Source organism: Balaenoptera physalus (assembly GCF_965194825.1).
Source record: "Balaenoptera physalus genome assembly, chromosome: 13".
Classification (NCBI taxonomy): Eukaryota; Metazoa; Chordata; class Mammalia; order Artiodactyla; family Balaenopteridae; genus Balaenoptera; species Balaenoptera physalus.
The window spans coordinates 43,033,637-43,052,120 of record NC_138892.1 but is presented as its reverse complement, the minus strand read 5'-3'; the positions used below and the strand labels follow the sequence as shown (position 1 = coordinate 43,052,120).

Sequence of the window (18,484 nt, the reverse complement as noted above, 5' to 3'; positions counted from 1 at the left end):
TGTTGTTATTAAATGTGTTAAAAAGGAAACAGAGGTAGAATCCCACGTTTTAAAGCACTACTCTGTAAGCCAATTCCACACAATTAAGACATTTTTATGTCACATAAATACTAATACAGCTTCAGTGAACTACATAAAATAACGGTGAGATCCATGTTAAACTAAAAACCAATCAATTTATGGAACTGTTGTTCTCTGCTTATAACCATATTTGAATAAAAAGATAGAAAAAAATTTAAGTATTACTTTACAGGTGATCATATGAGATTTTACCATTTCTAGAGAGAAACAGAGAACTTCTTGGTAGTCACTGCCTGGGCTAGAGAATACTATAAACTGAAAATGTAAAGACGAAATTCGAAGGGCCTCAAAAACATCTATAGTTAACTCAGAGTATAATCTGTAGAACTAGGGAATCCCTTTCTGTCTAGTCTTCCAATAACAAACACAATTTAGTGGGGCTTGGGAGGTGGCTCTTAAAATGACACATTTTACAGGCCATCATGGCCTAAGCATTGAATAGCCTACTCAAAACATCTCTCCTCTCCACTCTTCCAAAAAAAAAAAAAAAGTATATACTCATTCTTTTTTAAAAACCACCCAAAATATCACCAGTACATTTTATAAAATTAAATGCAATTTTATTAAGGATTTCAAATTACATGTCAAATTTCTAGAATGGAATAGAACCATTTTGAAACTGGAGAGATGGCATAGATGAACACTGATATCCCTTGAAACTCCAACTTTATTTAAAAAAACAATTCCTCTGCAAACCATATTCCCCCTTATATAACAAGACGAAATAGTATCTACCTCTTCACTTTGGCAACAGCTATTTCCTAAAGAAATGAAAAAAAAAAAAGTAGTGATTTTGCTACTTTTTTAAGCTCATTAAAAATGGGATTCTATCTTTAGGTTAAAAATTTTAAGTTCAGAAAAAGCTGTGTTCAGATGACCTATGGGTACAAAAGGAAAAAAAAAGTCACAGAATGTCTAATCAAAACAACCAAAATCATTTTGAAAATAAAGAGGAAAAACAGGTGTTTTCATGGCATTTTTCCCCCCATAAGCTACTGCAATTGGTTAAGGATTTCCAGTAGTTAATTAAAATCTCAGGAGAGGAATGGATAGTACTATACAAAGAACACAATGTGTCTACATTCCAAGACCTTAATACTAAATTTTTAAAACAGAAGCTCTATCACCTCTAAAAAGGAATGCAGTGTAATTTTATTAATATAGCAGGAACTCTAAGGCCTTCCTATAATTACAACCCAATTAGTCCATCCTCACTGTCAAAGCTTTAAAGTTCATCCCCAAAAGTAACAGTAATTAGCCTGAGGTATTTTAAACGTGGCTCTACAGTCTCTAATTTAATGGCATTTCCCCCCTCTAAAAATGGTCTTATTTCTACTTTAGTCCCATGATATCTGCAGTATTTACTACAATATGGTCATAATTAAAAGAGCTGGAAAAAAAATTCTTGGACCTTTTCAAACAGTTGCTCGTCCATCCACTTCTATTAAAATAGGAGGCACACAAAGATCTGCAAGGGTTGCCTGACCGGATCCAGAATAAAGGTCCTTAATCTTTGTTTTCCAGTTTAACTATCACACCTTGGTATAAATAAAATGCTGAATATCACATACTTGTGGTACAAATAGGTCCAAACTTCTGAGTTTTTGATGAGACTGAGAAACATTTCATAAAATTTAACTTAATATGCCTTAACACATCTGTGAGGTAGTTAAGTAAACAGTACTACCCATTTTAATACATAGTAAAACAAAAGGCGTGGGTAAATGACACACATACTTTAAGGAATAAGAACTGGAATTAACTGTAGAGGCTTGGGGCCTTTTGTCTAGTTCTGACGAAAGGAAATAAAATTTACCCTTTTAATCTTTCTATTAAAAACATTAAATCATTTAAGATTTTGTTTTCTTTTTTTAATCCTCTCTCATTAGTAGATGTAGTACCTCTTCCAAAGTTGGCACCCTTTTCTTCAATAATGCGGTAAACTGGGTACATAATTTAAGCTAGGCCTCTGCTTCTACCTGAATTAGTACAAAATTAAGACATTATCTCTGGAGAACTAAAATTATATTTGACATTTTTATTTTAGGCTGCAAAAACAAAAACGAGCAAACAAACAACAAAAAACTTGAAATAGGCTTGTCAAATGATGTAAATTCATCCTTTCCAGGGAAGCAGAAGGTAGACCCTACCACAAAGAAAAGATGCTTAGTTAATGGAGGTTAAATTTAAAAAGTACAGTTAAAATAAAAATAATGAGACTTAACTTCTGAAAATACTAGGTTTTATTCACCTCCCTGTGGTAACCAATAACCATACTATTAGTTAATAAGATTTCTTTATAGTAACTGTCACCTGAAATACAAAAATCCATTAACAATCTAAGTTATCAGGTGTGGTCTTACTGGAAATTCTTAACCATATACTTGTCTTGACAAGTGTTGTTTTTTAAATGATGAATTGTCTTAGTATAAGTCACTGTATTTCTGTAACAAAGTAATGAAAGGCACAGCTAGTGCAAGCGAACTTAAACCCATTCAACTACCCGCTGAAAAAATACTTTGGTTCTTCAGGAAAAAAATTAGCAAGACAAAAAATCTGGTTCATTTCATAGTTCTGTTCATTTTCATAACTGTAATCTAATAGTTACAAGATAAAAATACTCCAGGAAGAACCAAATATGTAGCAATGAACAAACATGCGTGAGAGAATTTGTGCATTTAATGTATCTGGCAGAAAAACTAGTTAAAATGCTAAGTAGAACAAATTTGGTCTTTAAAATATCAGTTCCTTTCCTTTAAAAAAAAACTTGAGTCTACCAAGAAAATACAAAAACATAAGGCTGTAAGTAAATAATAGTTGTGTTTAGGCTATTACAGTGCAGGTTATCCTCAAGGCCACATACATCCTGCTTCACTGCTGCTTGCACTCTGCTGGGTTTTGATCCTTCTGTTAAAGGAAAACAACAAGTCAATCTATCTTTTTCTACCTGCTTCAGTTTATTTTTCAATAGTAGTTAACTATCTTAATTATCACATTATCTCACTGTTCTGTCAAAATTTCTGCCAAATTAAAAAAAATAAATGATGGCAAATTATTTATTCAAATATTACCAAGTCACAAAAATGCTAAAAAATAAAAGCCCCAATTTTACATTGTAGAATGAACTCCATAAAGTGAAACACATTAAGCTATAATCTGAAAATAGCCAAGCAATTTGTTAAGTCATATTACCAATTATTTTTGCCTTTTAATAGGTCAGTTATTCTAAAATACTAACTCCATTCATATTTAGCTGTTAACACCAATTCATACCTATTAGAATATTTGATTTTTTTAATTACCCTCTCTTACCTGCTCACTAGGTTAAAGTATCTTCTGGATATTTTTAAAGCATAAGCAAATGAATAAATACATTAAAGAGAAACCAGAAGTTCCAAATGAATTCTGATAACATACTAAGCATTCTGTGGGAGATAAAGTCCTTTACTAACCGTGATATGACAACTTCCCAGGAATAAGAAACTGGGACTCTCAGATATGGAGCAAAGAGATGACTGGGAGAACCTAAGAGTATTGCTCCCCTATTCCTGTGCACTCCTGCATTCAGATGATTCAAAAACTGACCTATGTTTATAAGCTTTCCTTTGGGGAGAAAACAACCTAAAGAACACAAGCAATAAGTAATTTCAAGTGCTTCTAAAAAACAATTTAAAAAGAAATGCCCAAGATAATGTGCCATTAAAATAGAACCTAGGGTTATTTAGCCTGAAACTAGGAAAAATAAAGGTCAGAACCAAAAATAAACGTTTCTTAGGAAAGGTGCATTGAAATTACATGTACTATTGAAATGCCAGTGAGGAGAGATTTATTAAAGACTTTAATAGACTAAAATAAACTTTACATTCAGAAACACTAACTCATATTTAACCTGCCTTAAATTTAACAGAAAGCAGCACTAATTTTGCTCACCTTTGGGTCATAGTCTGGATCATTTTCCTCATCTCCTTCTTCTTCCCCTTCCTATATTAAAGTTCAAAATGCATCCATGAAGTAGGTACATAATAGGAAGAAACGGCTCATAATGTAGGGAGAATTTAATACAAGTTACTCTATAAGTCAACAGATTTTCATGATTACAGAGTTTGGTGACAATGCAATTTAATTTGAAAGCTTCTAATATGAAAAATTTCCCAACACAACTTGAGACATCCAGACAGGTTTTATTGAAAAGATTTACTGCAGCCAACGTTGAAAAAGTTTACTGCAGCTTTTGACTTCTTCAAAGAGCTGATAACCCTGCAGCAGAACAGAATTATTTGAAATAAAAAAAATGTTCTGAGTTTTGCAATTTATTTATTGAAACCTCATACATACATTGTTTGGCTGTAGAATTCTAAAACCATATTTTTTTCCAAAAACATTTTTATCCCATATCACAGAGTAATGATTTATAGCAAAGGAATACATAAGTCACTCAATTTGCTTCTCAATGTGTTAAACAGAATTATTTGCTCATTTGGTAAACATTACCTCATCCGCTTCTTCACCTTCTTCATCATACTAAAAAAGGGAAAAAAGGATGACATTTGAATGAAGCTAACAAACATCTGAAAGTAGCATTTAGTTAATATCCACCATTGTATCCCCTAATATCTAAAGAGAGGAAAAAATACATTCCCTACAGTGACGGATTATAAATTAAAACAAGGACAATAGCTTCAGGAATCACCCAGCTCAGTGCCATTATCTAAACCTGACACTTTAAAAAATTAAAATAAAGAACACAGTACAATCATGGATGAAGTATGATCAGATAACTATGACTGTAAATATTACTTGCCTGTACAAAAAGGACCTAAAGGCTATGTGAATGATTGCCATTTAACAAGAAAGATATCCAAAATATTTGAGAGCAGCCTAATTTTACCTTAATCGTTACTTAATATTCCTATGGATAAAAATTCCATGCTTTCTAATAAAGATTTTTATCAGTAGTAGAAAATGTACAGGGTTACGTTTTGTTTGGTCAAAGACATGTAATGGATTTACAACACTAACCCAACATAGTAAAGTTTTACTACTTCAGAGAAAGTAGCCTTCCTAATAGCAGGAAAATAAAAACTACAATAAATGAACCCAAAGATCCTAAAAGGACCTACTTAATTCAAGGAAGTTATCTAAAAGGACATAAGTAATCAGCCTAATTTGAATTATTCTGTCTTGCTTTTTAACAATTGCACCTATTCATTAAACCTCTCACCGATTCTGACTATCACACCCTCACCAAACGATTTCACTGCTGGATTCAAATTCACTCACATCATCATCATCATCTTCAATAGCTTCTCCAGTAAAGTATAACACTGATCTTGGGATTATGCGCTCACGTAAAAAGTGACCAATTTCAAAGTCCGCAGCAAGGATAGCTTCAGCATCATCATCCTGTTAAAGAAAAATAAAAGCACATAATTTAATAACTTATTTAATTTGGCATATGTGAGACTTGGATTTAAATAATATGCAGAAACTCTCAACTTCACTTTTAACTTTAAACTTTTAAAATTATCTTACATGTGCATGATCAAATAGTCTCTACATATGCCCTAGGTTTACAGGTTTTTAATAAAAAGAAAATAAGTTAGCAGGCCAGTATACATACTGGTTATTGCTTAAGCTTTCTCTAGCTTAAAAGTTACAAAAGCAACTTTGCTATATGACAACTTTCTTTTTAAAATATTAATTACTGAAAACACCAACTGGAATAACAGTAAGAATCTCACACTTTTCTAAGTAACATTATGTATATGGCACATAAGACCAGAGAAGATCATTTCACACTTCCTAAAAGACAGTATCCAAGCCTCTGTGTAATGCCAAATGAGATGTTGTCCTACTTGATAAAGACTAAGTCAATCTAAGATTTCTACTTAATGGCAAAGTACAGCACAGAAATGCTGCTGATATTATTCAAAATTAAAATTATTCCATGATACTAAAGTTCTAGTTCTGTGATACTAAACACTGAGTAACTATTCTGCGAATTCCTGAATGTTTATTTTGACTCATCAACATAATCCACTCTAACAACAACAACAATAAAACACCAAAGGGTCGTGGGGGAAGACTCTGAAGGAAAGAATTCTAATCACAGGCAGAGGTGTTCTATCCGTAACTCAAGATTGTTTTGCTACCACCAATATTTCGTAACAGACTTAAGCCAAATTCAAAACAGACCTAGCCTACCTTGCCTGTGTAGATTTCTTTAAGGCAGTTCCTCATTCCTGGCTGTGTGCCAGGCATATTTCACAGTTTTCGGCTATATGACCACATATATAAAACCAAATTTCCATCGGAATAAAAACCACACAAAGAACTCTAAGCAGAATGTGGTTAGTGTTTAGTAAACAGTATAAATGATTTAATACATTCTATTTTCAATAAGGAAGAGAACTAGTTTTGAAAACTTGAATCCCTCACAGAAGTATTTGCAAGTCTCAGAAGAAAGGACTATCTTTAGCCTTTCACCATTTCTCAGTAGAGGCACCAAAAGCATTTTAAATGGAGTAATTTTTCACACGCGTAAAGGTCTTCCTCTATGCATTGCAAGCCTCAGAACAAAATACTAGTAGCAACTATTCTACTCCATACATTTAAGAACCAGTCCTTTAATTTCATATTTAGTAAACAATTCAACAAATAAATAACAATTCAGCTTACCAGATCTCCACTCTCAGGAACTGCAAAATTGAGAAAAGAAATTCAAATGAATAAAAAGTAAACAAAGCTTACAATAAAACCACCATAAATACCCAAAGTAAAACACTATTTACCTTCAGGAGGGGCAAAAAAATTAAAGAAAGAGTCATTAGAAACTGTTTTGGTCACAGTACGAACTGTCCCACGTCCCTTGTGTTTCTGCTTCTTCTTAATGGTTTTCAAAGTGACATTCTTCCCTTTTTTCCAATCTATCTGGCACCTTCCAAAACAAAGGGGAGAGATGGTCTATCACAATTAACACATTACTTTCAATTGCTAGGAAAGCTGAGATTTTTCTAATTAAATGTTCTATTTAATTTCAAATTTAGAGGGGAAATTTGTGCTGCTTTTTGTAGCAGTACAAAGAGAAAATTTTTATTTCTAAACAAACTTTTTCAATAAATATATTTACAATTACCACAAACTCACAATATAATAAATTTAAATGTACACTCCTTTGGAAAAATATCTGTAATAGTCTATGGAGAATTCTAGGAAAATGAATAAGCCTTTCTCAGAAAACATTTTACTGAAATGTTTGGAGATAAATATGTATGTATGTACTAAGCAGACACACTAGAAAATACCAAATATCACAAATCATAAGTAAAGCAAAAACAGATATAACATTCTGTTAAAGTAATAAAATTAAACTTACCCTGTACAACCCATAATTTCTGGTCCATCAAAAGAAAAAGGATCAGAATCATCTGGTTCTGACCTCATCCTATATGTCTTTGTCAACACTTCATTTGTGAAATATTCATTGGGTTCAAAGTGAAATTCTAAGACAAAACTCTTAAAAAAAAAGAAAAAGCATAAAAAGTAATTAAATTCCTACATGATAAATTTCAATGCTTCAGTAAATAAAGCTTAATCTATGATTTCTATAAACATATAAAATCTTAAGTGACAAAGTCCTACTCTGGGAAAGAAAGGGTCATATAAATCCCAAAGTATCTTAAAAGCAAAATGTGGCACAAAATAAACTGAATAAAACTTAGCTCAGCTAACACTACTATTTAGTAACATGTTTATGACATAGGTTAGGTACAGTTGAATAAACTGACCAACCCCCCACCCCGCCATCTCCACAGAGAGGGCTTTAAACCTTAGACTAGAACCTAGCTTGACAGAGAAAAAGCCCAACCTTATCACATGTAATATAAGAACTAATAGCCTACAGAGCCTTTGCCCATGCTTTACATAATACTGATGGGGTTTTGGAGAGAAGCCGTTGGCTGATCTTTCATAATGGGAAAGTGGGAGCCCTCTAACATCTTCTGTTTTATTTAATTCCCAGACGCATGTCTTTTAATACAGAATAAGCATTTTCTTATTCATGTTCCTTTGCTATTATTTTTATATACATTCTTAATCTAGGATCAAAAATTGACTATATTTCAAAAATAGTTTACATTCAGAGGGAGGAAAAGGAATAAATACTGCATCACAACTGTCAACGTCCAAACATTTATTTCCTACCATCAATTAAGTATCAGTTTTAATTTCTTCCCACTCCCATGTCTAACCGTTGAATGTCACCTTTCTTTAGAAAGTTCCATTTATCTACTTGTAAACAGTTGTTACAAAATTGAAAATATTTCAAAATTCTTTTACCATAGGCTGACCAGCATCTGAGAATTTCACTTTAATATCTTTCAAGTGCTTCAGAATAGGTTCATCATGTTCCTTCAAATTAAAAAAAAAAATTAAAATGAGTATCTGAATGGCATTAAGACTAGTGTTTTGTTATTGGACTAAGCACTTAACTGACAGACATTTTATTGTTCAGTTTTATGTACGATTATGAACCATAAAGACTTAATTCTCCAGATTATGCCTTATACTGAAGCTAGTTTACTTAGTTCTACCTTCTATCGCCACTGGCTGAAAAAAGGTGACTAAATAGAGAACTACATCATTATATAGACTGAATGGGCTGAAAAGTTCAAAACCAAGTCTAAATAATTCATGTTTGCTTTAAGAATGTTTCCAGATCTGGACTTCCCTGGCGGTCCAGTGGCTAAGGCTCTGTGCTTCCACTGGAGGGGGCAAGGGTTCGATCCCTGGTCGGGGAACTAAATATGCATATACCATGCATGTCATGTGGTGCAGCCAAAAATATTAAAAAAAAAAAAAAAAAAGTTTCCCCGATCATAATTGCTGCCTTTTCCAGATGCTTGTTCCTTTTCTACTTCGCTAAAAAGTAGAAATGCAGTAAGCAGTCATTGTTTTGAGACAGTTTCTTTTTCTTGACATTAACATCCAACAATCACAATACAAGGTAACAAGTACTACAATCCAGATGACAGGGGATCAAGAAATGATTCAGATTAGGAGAGGCAAAGTTTCCCAGAGAAGGTGACATCTGTGTCAGTTTCCCAGGGAAAATGACAATTGTTAAAATAGGTAAATATTGGGCTTCCCTGGTGGCGCAGTGGTTGAGAATCCGCCTGCCAATGCAGGGGACACGGGTTCGAGCCCTGGTCTGGGAGGATCCCACATGCCGCGGAGCAGCTGGGCCCGTGAGCCACAACTACTGAGTCTGCGTGTCTGGAGCCTGTGCTCCGCAACAAGAGAGGCCACGATAGTGAGAGGCCCGCGCACCGCGATGAAGAGTGGCCCCCGCTCGCCGCAACTAGAGAAAGCCCTCGCACAGAAACGAAGATCCAACACAGCCAAAAATAAATTAATTAATTAATTAATTTTAAAAAAATAGGTAAATATTTTTACAGTATTCTTTTAAAATGCAAATGTCCCTTGGAATAGTTGTTTCAAACTGCAAAGGTCACTGGAGTAGGACAACTGAAACTCCCCCATCCTACCACCACACTCCACATCTAAAAACAGAAGGCACAGGGATATATGAGAAAGCATCATACAGTGAGATGAGCAATTACCAAAGGGACTATTTCATTATCTAATTTTTGAAAACAAATTATAATTTATTTGATTACATTAATCAAAGCTGCAATTTTCCTTCTACCAATAACAGTTCTTTCAATACAAAGCAATCATGGGAATTCCCTTGTGGTCCAGTGGTTAGGACTCCTCGCTTTCACTACCAAGGGCCCAGGTTCGATCCCTGATCAGGGAACTAAGATCCCACAAGCCGCATGGCACGGTGTAGGCCTCCTCCAAAAAAAAAAAAAAAAAAAAAGAAAGCAATCATTCTATAAAAATCAATAATAAAGAGACTAGTCATCAGAGCCATTTAAACTTCAAAGGTTTACCCTCTGAGGTAAACTGGTGTTTTTATGAATAAAATTACCTGAACCATATCACTGAGCAAGTCAACATTCTTAAAAACGGTCAACCAAAATTCAGGAATTCCTTTGGGGTCTTCTTTTTCTTCATCCTTTTTCTCATCTTCAATCTTGGCCTTTTCTTTTAGCTCCTCCTTAATAAAAGACAGCATTCATCATTACTGGATACCTAGATTAGACATCTTGATAAAATTTTTTACATCCCCTTAACTTACATGCAGTGGCAGAGAACCCAATAAACCCTCAATGACTAATTTTAACATTTAGCCAAAGAAGTTCTAATCTAATTGTGTAAACACTGCTGTCACCCATATCAGACCTTACTTCCATAATATTTCTACTACCATACCCCTTCCAAAAAGAAAGCCACTAGGACCATGAACTGTAGGAAAAAACTTTCAGCTTCATGGGAGAGAAGAGAAAAAAAGTAAGACTTAAGCACAGTAAAGAGGAAAAGCAAAAGAAATATAAACCTTGTCCACTGCCTCACCCATTGGCGTTCTTCATCAAAATATATTCTCTTCATCACCAACATTAAAACATCAATGCTGGAGAAACAGGGTCATGTAACAGAGCAATGGATTTTTATCACAGCTCTGCCGTCTATAAGTTGTGGGCAGGACATTTAGAGACCTCCATTTGCACTTTAAAAATGGGAACAATCCTTTATAAAAATGCAAGGAAAAGGTGAATTTGGGTACAGATGGAGCTGGCCTAACAGTGGCTCATCTGCACTCACTATCCATCTCACAATAAAGATAATTATTTCCAAGGTATAAAAACACACTAAATTAGGGCTTCCCTGGCGGCGGCGCAGTGGTTGAGAATCTGCCTGCCAAGGCAGGGGACACGGGTTCGAGCCCTGGTCTGGGAAGATCCCACATGCCGCGGAGCGACTAGGCCCGTGAGCCACAATTACTGAGCATGCGCGTCTGGAGCCTGTGCTCCGCAGCAAGAGAGGCCGCGACAGTGAGAGGCCCGCGCACCGCGATGAAGAGTGGCCCCCACTTGCCGCAACTAGAGAAAGCCCTCGCACAGAAACGAAGACCCAACACAGCCAAAAATAAATAAATAAATAAATAACAAAAAAAACACTAAATTAAAGTTAATACCAACCGAAATTTCATCTTCCTCATCTGGTTTCCATTCACATTCTTCTTCTGTAGGTTCATAAATGGCATTAATGATCTCAAATCGCTAAAATGATTAAAAAAAAAAACTTGCATAAAAACACTGGCATCGAAGCTAAAAACTAGATGTCCCTCATTAAGAATGCTTAAATATTTAATTAATTCATACAACTTGAATTGCTGTTATTGATAGTTCTCCCAAATTCCTCTAATAACCATTTTGCTGACAGTTCTAACAGAAGTTTATTTATATTTCCAGAGCTTTATTATCTTCTTGAATTTTACATTTAAAAAACAAAGTATTAGAAAGCATTACCTTATCAAATAGAGGTTGATAGAGAACAGCATACTTTCTTTCAAGATCATGAACTTCCTCATAGAACTTGGCTTCTATCTGTGCACATTTAACTTGAAGGTTTTTGAGAGCATTCACGCGTCTTTTAACTACCCTAGGCAAGCTGAAAGGTTAGAAAGCACCAGTTATATAGCATCACAGTAAAACCCAAGTAACACTTCTTTTAGCATACTGAAATTGAAGCATGAAAGTTAGTGAATAACAGGTTTCCTATTTGAAGCAAAAGGTACATTCAAAGTAATTAAAATTCAAGAGATATAAATACCCAGACCTCTTGACCATAAAACATTTCAAAAGAGGAAATTTAACCAGGTACAGTAAATTGATAAGAAAATGTAAATCGTATCACCAACCCTAAATCTTTCATTGTAATCAAGTTCAGCACTGGGCTTGTCAGTGCTGGCATCTCAGGTGTAAAATGCAGTCTAAAAGTTAAAAAGTCACGGACTGACCATCCTAACAATGATAACCTGAATTATTTTTTAAAAATATGTACAATTGAGGGAATTCCCTGGAGGGCCAGCTGTTAGGACTCCGAGCTCCCACTACAGGGGACACAGCTTCAATCCCTGGTCAGAGAACTAAAATCCCACAAGTAGCACAGCACGGCCAAACTAAATAAATAAATAAATAAAATAAAATATGTACAGCTGACACTTCAACACAAGTTTGAACTGCATGGGTCCACCTATCTGCAGGTATTTTTCAATAGTAAATACTAGAGTACTACACAGTCTGTGCTTGGCTGAATCCATGGATGGAGGAATCGCAGACACAGGGGGCTTACTATTGATTAACTCCTGTGTTATTCAAGGGTCAACTGCATATCTCACCTGTATCAATTATTAGGGGAAAGAAGGGGAGCATATGTGTTTTTGGAAAAAGAATGGTATCCTACACCATTATTTTCTTTTTAGTCTTAGTATTTAATTTGGAATTTGAAATTACATTAAATAAGTATGTAACATTTTATGAAGAGGGGAGGTAGATTTTTAAAATAACAGCTTTTCTAAGATATAATTCCTATACAATTCACTATAGGGCATAGATTTTTTTTAAAGGTTATACACACCTAGTTTATGAGCCCCTCGAAAAATGATTAAAATTATGAATCCCTCTACCACCCAAAAAATGTTCACACCCAAAAGTTCCATAAGTTCATGGAATCTGTACAACAGATCCAAGATCCAGGTTAGAATTTCCTGCCATACACAGATTGGTGTAAAGCAAATTAATTCTCTACTTAACCACTTTAGTTAAGGTAATCAGAAGTAAAAATAAACAACAAAAACAAAAACCTAAAATACCAACTTTTATTTCTTACAATTAAAATTAAAATGTTCTGTCAAGGTGGTGAAATAGCTTGGTCAGCTAGCCTCCCTGCAACTCCACATCTCAAAAAAAATCAACCCTGGAAACTTTAGAACCATGAAGCAAACAACTATTTCTCACACACACACACACACCCCCCACACACACACCATCACACCATGAGCAATTTCTGAGTAAGACTGAAGGTTGTCTTTAACTGGTACAGACAGGGTGAGCTGCAACTTGGAAAGCAGGGATGGGGGTGGGTGGGTGGTGGTGACCAGAGTGGGTAGCAGTGAGGACAAGGTGGAAGAAAGCTTTTTGCAGAAAAGCTTTAAAGTTCTACACTTGCCTTCAACACTCACTGCCTGTACCCTTCACCCTTCACAGAGCCCAGTGCCATTGCTCCTAGGATAACATGAAGAGCTGATGAAAGCTGGACTGGCTCAGAGCCCATAAGCACTCACTCTTCCACCCCCTCCAATCCAGAAACAACGGATTACAACCAAAGGAGACTGGCTCCTCCCAAAGCAGCCAAGAAAACTGCCTGTAATTGTCAGTCAACTCTGAGTCTGAGGTGACTGGAGCTCTCCTTAGGCTCATCCAGTCGCCTTTCTCTTTCTTTCTCCATGAGACTGTCACAAACTGAAGTCTAATCTTCATTCCTCCCTCAATACTCATTACTAGAGTAACTGATATCGCCCAGTGTGCTGGAGCTATAAGGCCAAAATAAGTAGACACTTGAAGAGTACTATGAAAGAATGAAATATTTAGCATCTGAAGCATTATTAAACAAAGGATTTAAACAAGAATGTAAATATATTTAAAGAGTTGAAGAAAGATAGATCTTAACTCTGAAACAAGACCAAGAAAGCTAAAACAAGGTGGGAATATTAGGTATGAAAAATATAGTTAACTAAAATAACCAACAAATAGGACAAACAAGATATGTTCAACTGAAGAAAAAAATCCATGAGGTTTAAAACCTCTTCAGAAAGGCAGCAGGAAAGACAGACAGAAAAGCTATGAGACATGGAGGCACTGGTGCCAAATGAAACAATAGCTGAAAAAGAGAAGGGAGGTGGATATCTGAGGAAATGAGGGTAATGAATTTCTCAGTTACAGAAACGTGAAAGCCCTTATTCGAACCACTAGACACGTTAATGAGATTGATGACTATCAAAGAAAAAAGAAAATTCTAAAGATATCCAAAGAAAAAAGCAAACAACCTACAAAGGAAAAGGAATCAGAGGGATATTGGGTTTCAAAGAGAACACTGTAGACAAGAAAAAAATGAAGTGAATTTTTAAGATATTTAAGAACTTTGAACTTAAAATTTTCAGATATGAAAGCCAAATAAAAACTGTATAAGGTATATGAGGCTTTAGGAAGTATGCCACAGATATTATATTCATGAAAAATATTTTGAGGAAGTAAAAAAAAAACCCAGGAGATGCTATATAACATATGGGTGAATCAAAAATATCTTGATAAATTTCACTGTTGCCTTGAAAGAAAAAAAAAGAGGCCTAGAGGAAGTATATTATTGGTAAATTTAACAGATCAATAGGGGCAAATAAACTGAGGTATTAGGTTATGATCCATTTTACCATAATAACAAAAAACAGAATGCATTAACTTTGAAACCAGCAGAAGACAACTTGATCTTTTCAATGCAAAACAGAAAAGGAGAAAAAAGTACCATAAATTAGATAATAAAAGAGAAGAGCAATTAACTCCAAAAACAATACCACTTCTAAGAAATGTAAAGAGTTTGAAATTACTAATAAAGAAGAAAACAATCATACTAGAGTAAGATACAAGGATGGAAAAAGACATGCCAGATAAATAAAAACCAAAACAAAGCTGGAGCAGCTAAATAAAAACCAAAACAAAGCTGGAGCAGCTAAATAAAAACCAAAACAAAGCTGGAGCAGCTATCTTAGTATCAGACAAAACAAAATCTATGACACAATCCACAACTGACAGAATTATAGGACAAGAAAGATAAACTAAGAAGATTTTTTATACATTCATCCCAAAAACTCTTAGATCAAGCAATCAATACGCAAAAATAAAGAGAATCTGAACAATACAACTAATATGCCTAAGCTATTGATTTCGGCATATAAATTTTCATACTTATTCACATAATATTTATAAAAACAGTTTTATGGCCGTAAAAGAGACACATTAATTTTTTTTAATTAAATGAACTAAGCAGGCAATTAAGAAACTGGGAAGGGAATAGAGCAAACCCACATAAGGAAATAACATTGAAGCCAGAAAAAAAAAGCAATAACAAAAAAATATGCAAATGGAAAATCAAAACATTAAGATTGAGACAACTGGCAAAACTAATGCAGATACAAAATACAGAATATGAAAGGGAAAAATCAGATTTTTAAAAATATGAATTATACACTAATCAATTAGAAACCTAGATAAAACGCATACAGCTTTAGAAGAACATAAAACTCCACAACTGGCACAAGAGAAATTGAAGAGGTCAGTTAGTATGTTATAAAAAAAGAAACAAACAAACAAAAAAAAGGATAAATTCTCCAGGACCTCTAGTTCCCAAATCTCAAAGGCCCAAGTCAATTTTTAGAAGAGTTCTACCAACTGTTCAAGGAATTCCTACCTTATACAAGTTGTTCCAGAAAATAAAGAAAAAAGTAAAAGCAATCTTGTTCATTTCTAGGCAATTGAAATCTTGACTCTAAAACCAGGGATAGTGTGTGTGTGTGTGTGTGTGTGTGTGTGTGTGTGTGTGTGTGTGTGTGTGTGTGTGTGTGTGTGTGTGTGTGTGTACAGGCACACACAAGCTCTTTTCACTAATAAATAAGGACCCCAAATAAAATATTACTATCCAGCTCAGATTTCCAAAAACATATTTAATATACAATTAGTAGATTCAAAGAAAAAGTCAAAAGACCATCTGAATTGATAAAGGAAAAAAGGTCATATTAAATCACAAATAGACACATTAATGAAGAGATTACATACTCATTCCTGGTTAAGATAAGAAATAAGACAAGGATGCCCATTTTTAATGCTAATGTTTAACACAGTATTGAAAGTCCTGCCCAATGTTACAGAGAAAGAAAAATAAACATGCAGTGTGGTGTAATGTGGAAGATTAGAGTTAAAACTGCCACTTGCAGATAAGATCCTTTGGGCTATGGGAGAAATAACAGAACAAATTACTATAGAGTAAGAGTAGCAAGGTTTCTGGACACAAGATCAACTTTAAAAAAATAATAATCAGTAGTACTCCTTTATCAAGAACAGCCAACCAGAAAATACAATAAAAAATACTATTCATAACAGCAACACAAATATAGAGGAATTAACCAAGAAGAAAACTTTGTAATAAACGATACAGAATATGATCTGAATAAATACAAGGATATGAATGAGACAATTTAATACTAAAAAGATATTGGAATTCTTATGAAAATTCTAGTTTTTTGTTTGTTATTTTGAGGGTTTTTGTTTTTGTTTTTTTAAGAGAACCCTGATAAACTTACTCTCAACCATACATGGGATAAAGGGCTACAGATGGTAAGATCAACCTTAAAAGTATGTTCCATGGTGGGTGAGGGGTGGTAGAAGAAAGCAACTCACCCTGCCAGATATTAAGACATACTATAAAGCCAGAGTAGTTAAGTGGGACAATGACAAAAGAACAGGCAAAAAAACCAATGAAGAAGAGTGCTGCTCAGAGACAAACAAAGGTGTTTATAAGAATTTGATATATAATAAAGGTGGTAACACAAATAAATGGGGGAAGAATGAACTGTTTAGTGAAGCATTATAAAAACTAGCTCACCAAAAAAGAAAGGAAAGAAAGATGCCTATTTAATATGAAATACAAAGGTGATCTCTAAAGGGATTAAAGACCTAAAGGTAAAAGGTAAAACTAGTCAATAGGAAATGTAGAAGGAGTAAGGAAAGACTTATCTTCAAAAGAACAAGCCATAGGTCAAAAAATTTAACAAACATAAAAATTAAGGATTTGTTTAATAGAGGACACCACGGACAAAATTAATAGAAATGACACAATAGATTATTTACAAAGTCTAAAACCGATAAGGGATTAAAACCTAGAATACATAAGAACCCATACAAAACAAGAAAAAGACAGTAAACCAGGGCTTCCCTGGTGGCACAGTGGTTAAGAATCCACCTGCCAATGCAGGGGACACAGGTTCGAACCCAGGTCCAGGAAGATCCCACATGCCGTGGAGCAACTAAGCTGTGCGCCACAACTACTGAGCCTGCACTCTAGAGCCCACGAGCCACAAGTACTGAGCGTGTGAGTCACAAGTACTGAGCACACGTGCCACAACTACTGAAGCCCACGTGCCTAGAGCCTGTGCTCCGCAACGAGAAGCCACCACAATGAGAAGCTCGTGCTCTGCAATGAGGAGCAGCCCCCGCTCACCACAACTAAAGTAACCCCATGTGCAGCAACAAAGACCCAACGCAGCCAAAAAAAAATTAATTAATTAAAAAAAAAAGATAGTAAACCCCAAAATGTGAATGGGCAAAAGGGTACAAAATGAGCAACCTAAAAGGCTCATTCGCAATCATTATGAAAGGAAGCTCAACTCATTAGAAATCAGAAAATACAAGTAAAACAAAATGAGCCTGCACCTCTTAGATTGGTAAAAACAGAAAAACTATAAAGCTGAATGATGTCAATTGTTGGCAATGACACAAGGGTAAAGCAACCTTCACATACTGGATATAGGCATTGCAGAAAGCACCTGGAAGTACTGAAGGCCTGCATATCCCGTAATTAACAATTCCACCGATAAGTACATATCCCAAAGAAATTCCTACACAGCTCCTTAAGAGGACATACACAAGGGTAAACAACATCACAACTGAATTCGTGTTGATGAAGCTTGGAGACAAACTGGATGACCATCAAGGAAAAAGCATATAATAAAGCATGGTGGACACACATCACAGAGAACCAGGAAACATTTAGAAGCTAGAAACTAATGACGAGAGATACATATAAACAGCAATGTGGATAGATCTTAGAATTATAAAGTTATGTAAAAAATTATAAGCAGAATAAGATATTTGGGCTATTATTAGTGATTTATATCGCCAATGAAATAAATAAGAAATCTGTATTTCTTCTAATTCTGTGCATTTCTAACAAATCTCAGAAATGATTTAAGATCAGTATACTTCCTACAGAGATGAACCAAAATAAACTTTAAAAGACCAACTCTAAATCTGTATTCAGCAAAATTTTAAACTCCCAATAATCCTAAACTAGATACTAAAGAACATTAGCTTTCCACTGTGACATACATAAGTCCCAGATGGCCTTAAAAATATACACTTGCAACGTTGATTATAGAAAGATAAATAAGGACTATGAAAAAGAAGAACTTGTACCTTTCAATGTATCCTGTTGGTGTTTCTACCAGACCATCAAGTCTTTCTTGAAGGGCTGCAAGAATCTGAGGATTTTGCATCATCTGAACAGTCAGCTGACGCGCTTTAAAAAAAAAGGGCATTGAAAGAAGGATTTTATGAAAATGTATCATGCTATTTGAATAGGACAATCCAATCATGAAGCTTTCCTGACTAGC

The 18,484-nt window shown here is 34.7% G+C and overlaps 1 protein-coding gene across 8 annotated transcripts in view; it reads right to left on the bottom strand.

The window, feature by feature from the left end:
• Window positions 1-2,099: 2,099 nt before the first annotated feature.
• NAP1L1 (nucleosome assembly protein 1 like 1) overlaps window positions 2,100-18,484 on the bottom strand; it is a 32,952-nt gene continuing 16,567 nt past the window's right edge. For 2 of the 8 annotated variants that reach the window (XM_082419038.1, XM_082419044.1), the window contains exons 4-15: window positions 18,288-18,390; window positions 11,514-11,655; window positions 11,184-11,264; window positions 10,073-10,201; window positions 8,419-8,490; window positions 7,457-7,596; window positions 6,873-7,018; window positions 6,760-6,779; window positions 5,362-5,484; window positions 4,573-4,602; window positions 4,012-4,062; window positions 2,307-2,988 (exon numbers count right to left, since the gene is read on the bottom strand). In XM_082419038.1, the coding sequence (XP_082275164.1) occupies window positions 2,953-2,988; window positions 4,012-4,062; window positions 4,573-4,602; window positions 5,362-5,484; window positions 6,760-6,779; window positions 6,873-7,018; window positions 7,457-7,596; window positions 8,419-8,490; window positions 10,073-10,201; window positions 11,184-11,264; window positions 11,514-11,655; window positions 18,288-18,390 (1,073 nt within the window). In that variant the 3' untranslated portion in view covers window positions 2,307-2,952. Of the gene's footprint in view, window positions 2,228-2,306; window positions 2,989-4,011; window positions 4,063-4,242; window positions 4,603-5,302; window positions 5,485-6,759; window positions 6,780-6,872; window positions 7,019-7,456; window positions 7,597-8,418; window positions 8,491-10,072; window positions 10,202-11,183; window positions 11,265-11,513; window positions 11,656-18,287; window positions 18,391-18,484 lie in introns of those variants that run through there. The other 6 variants (XM_082419039.1, XM_082419040.1, XM_082419043.1 and 3 more) reach the window with 6 other exon arrangements.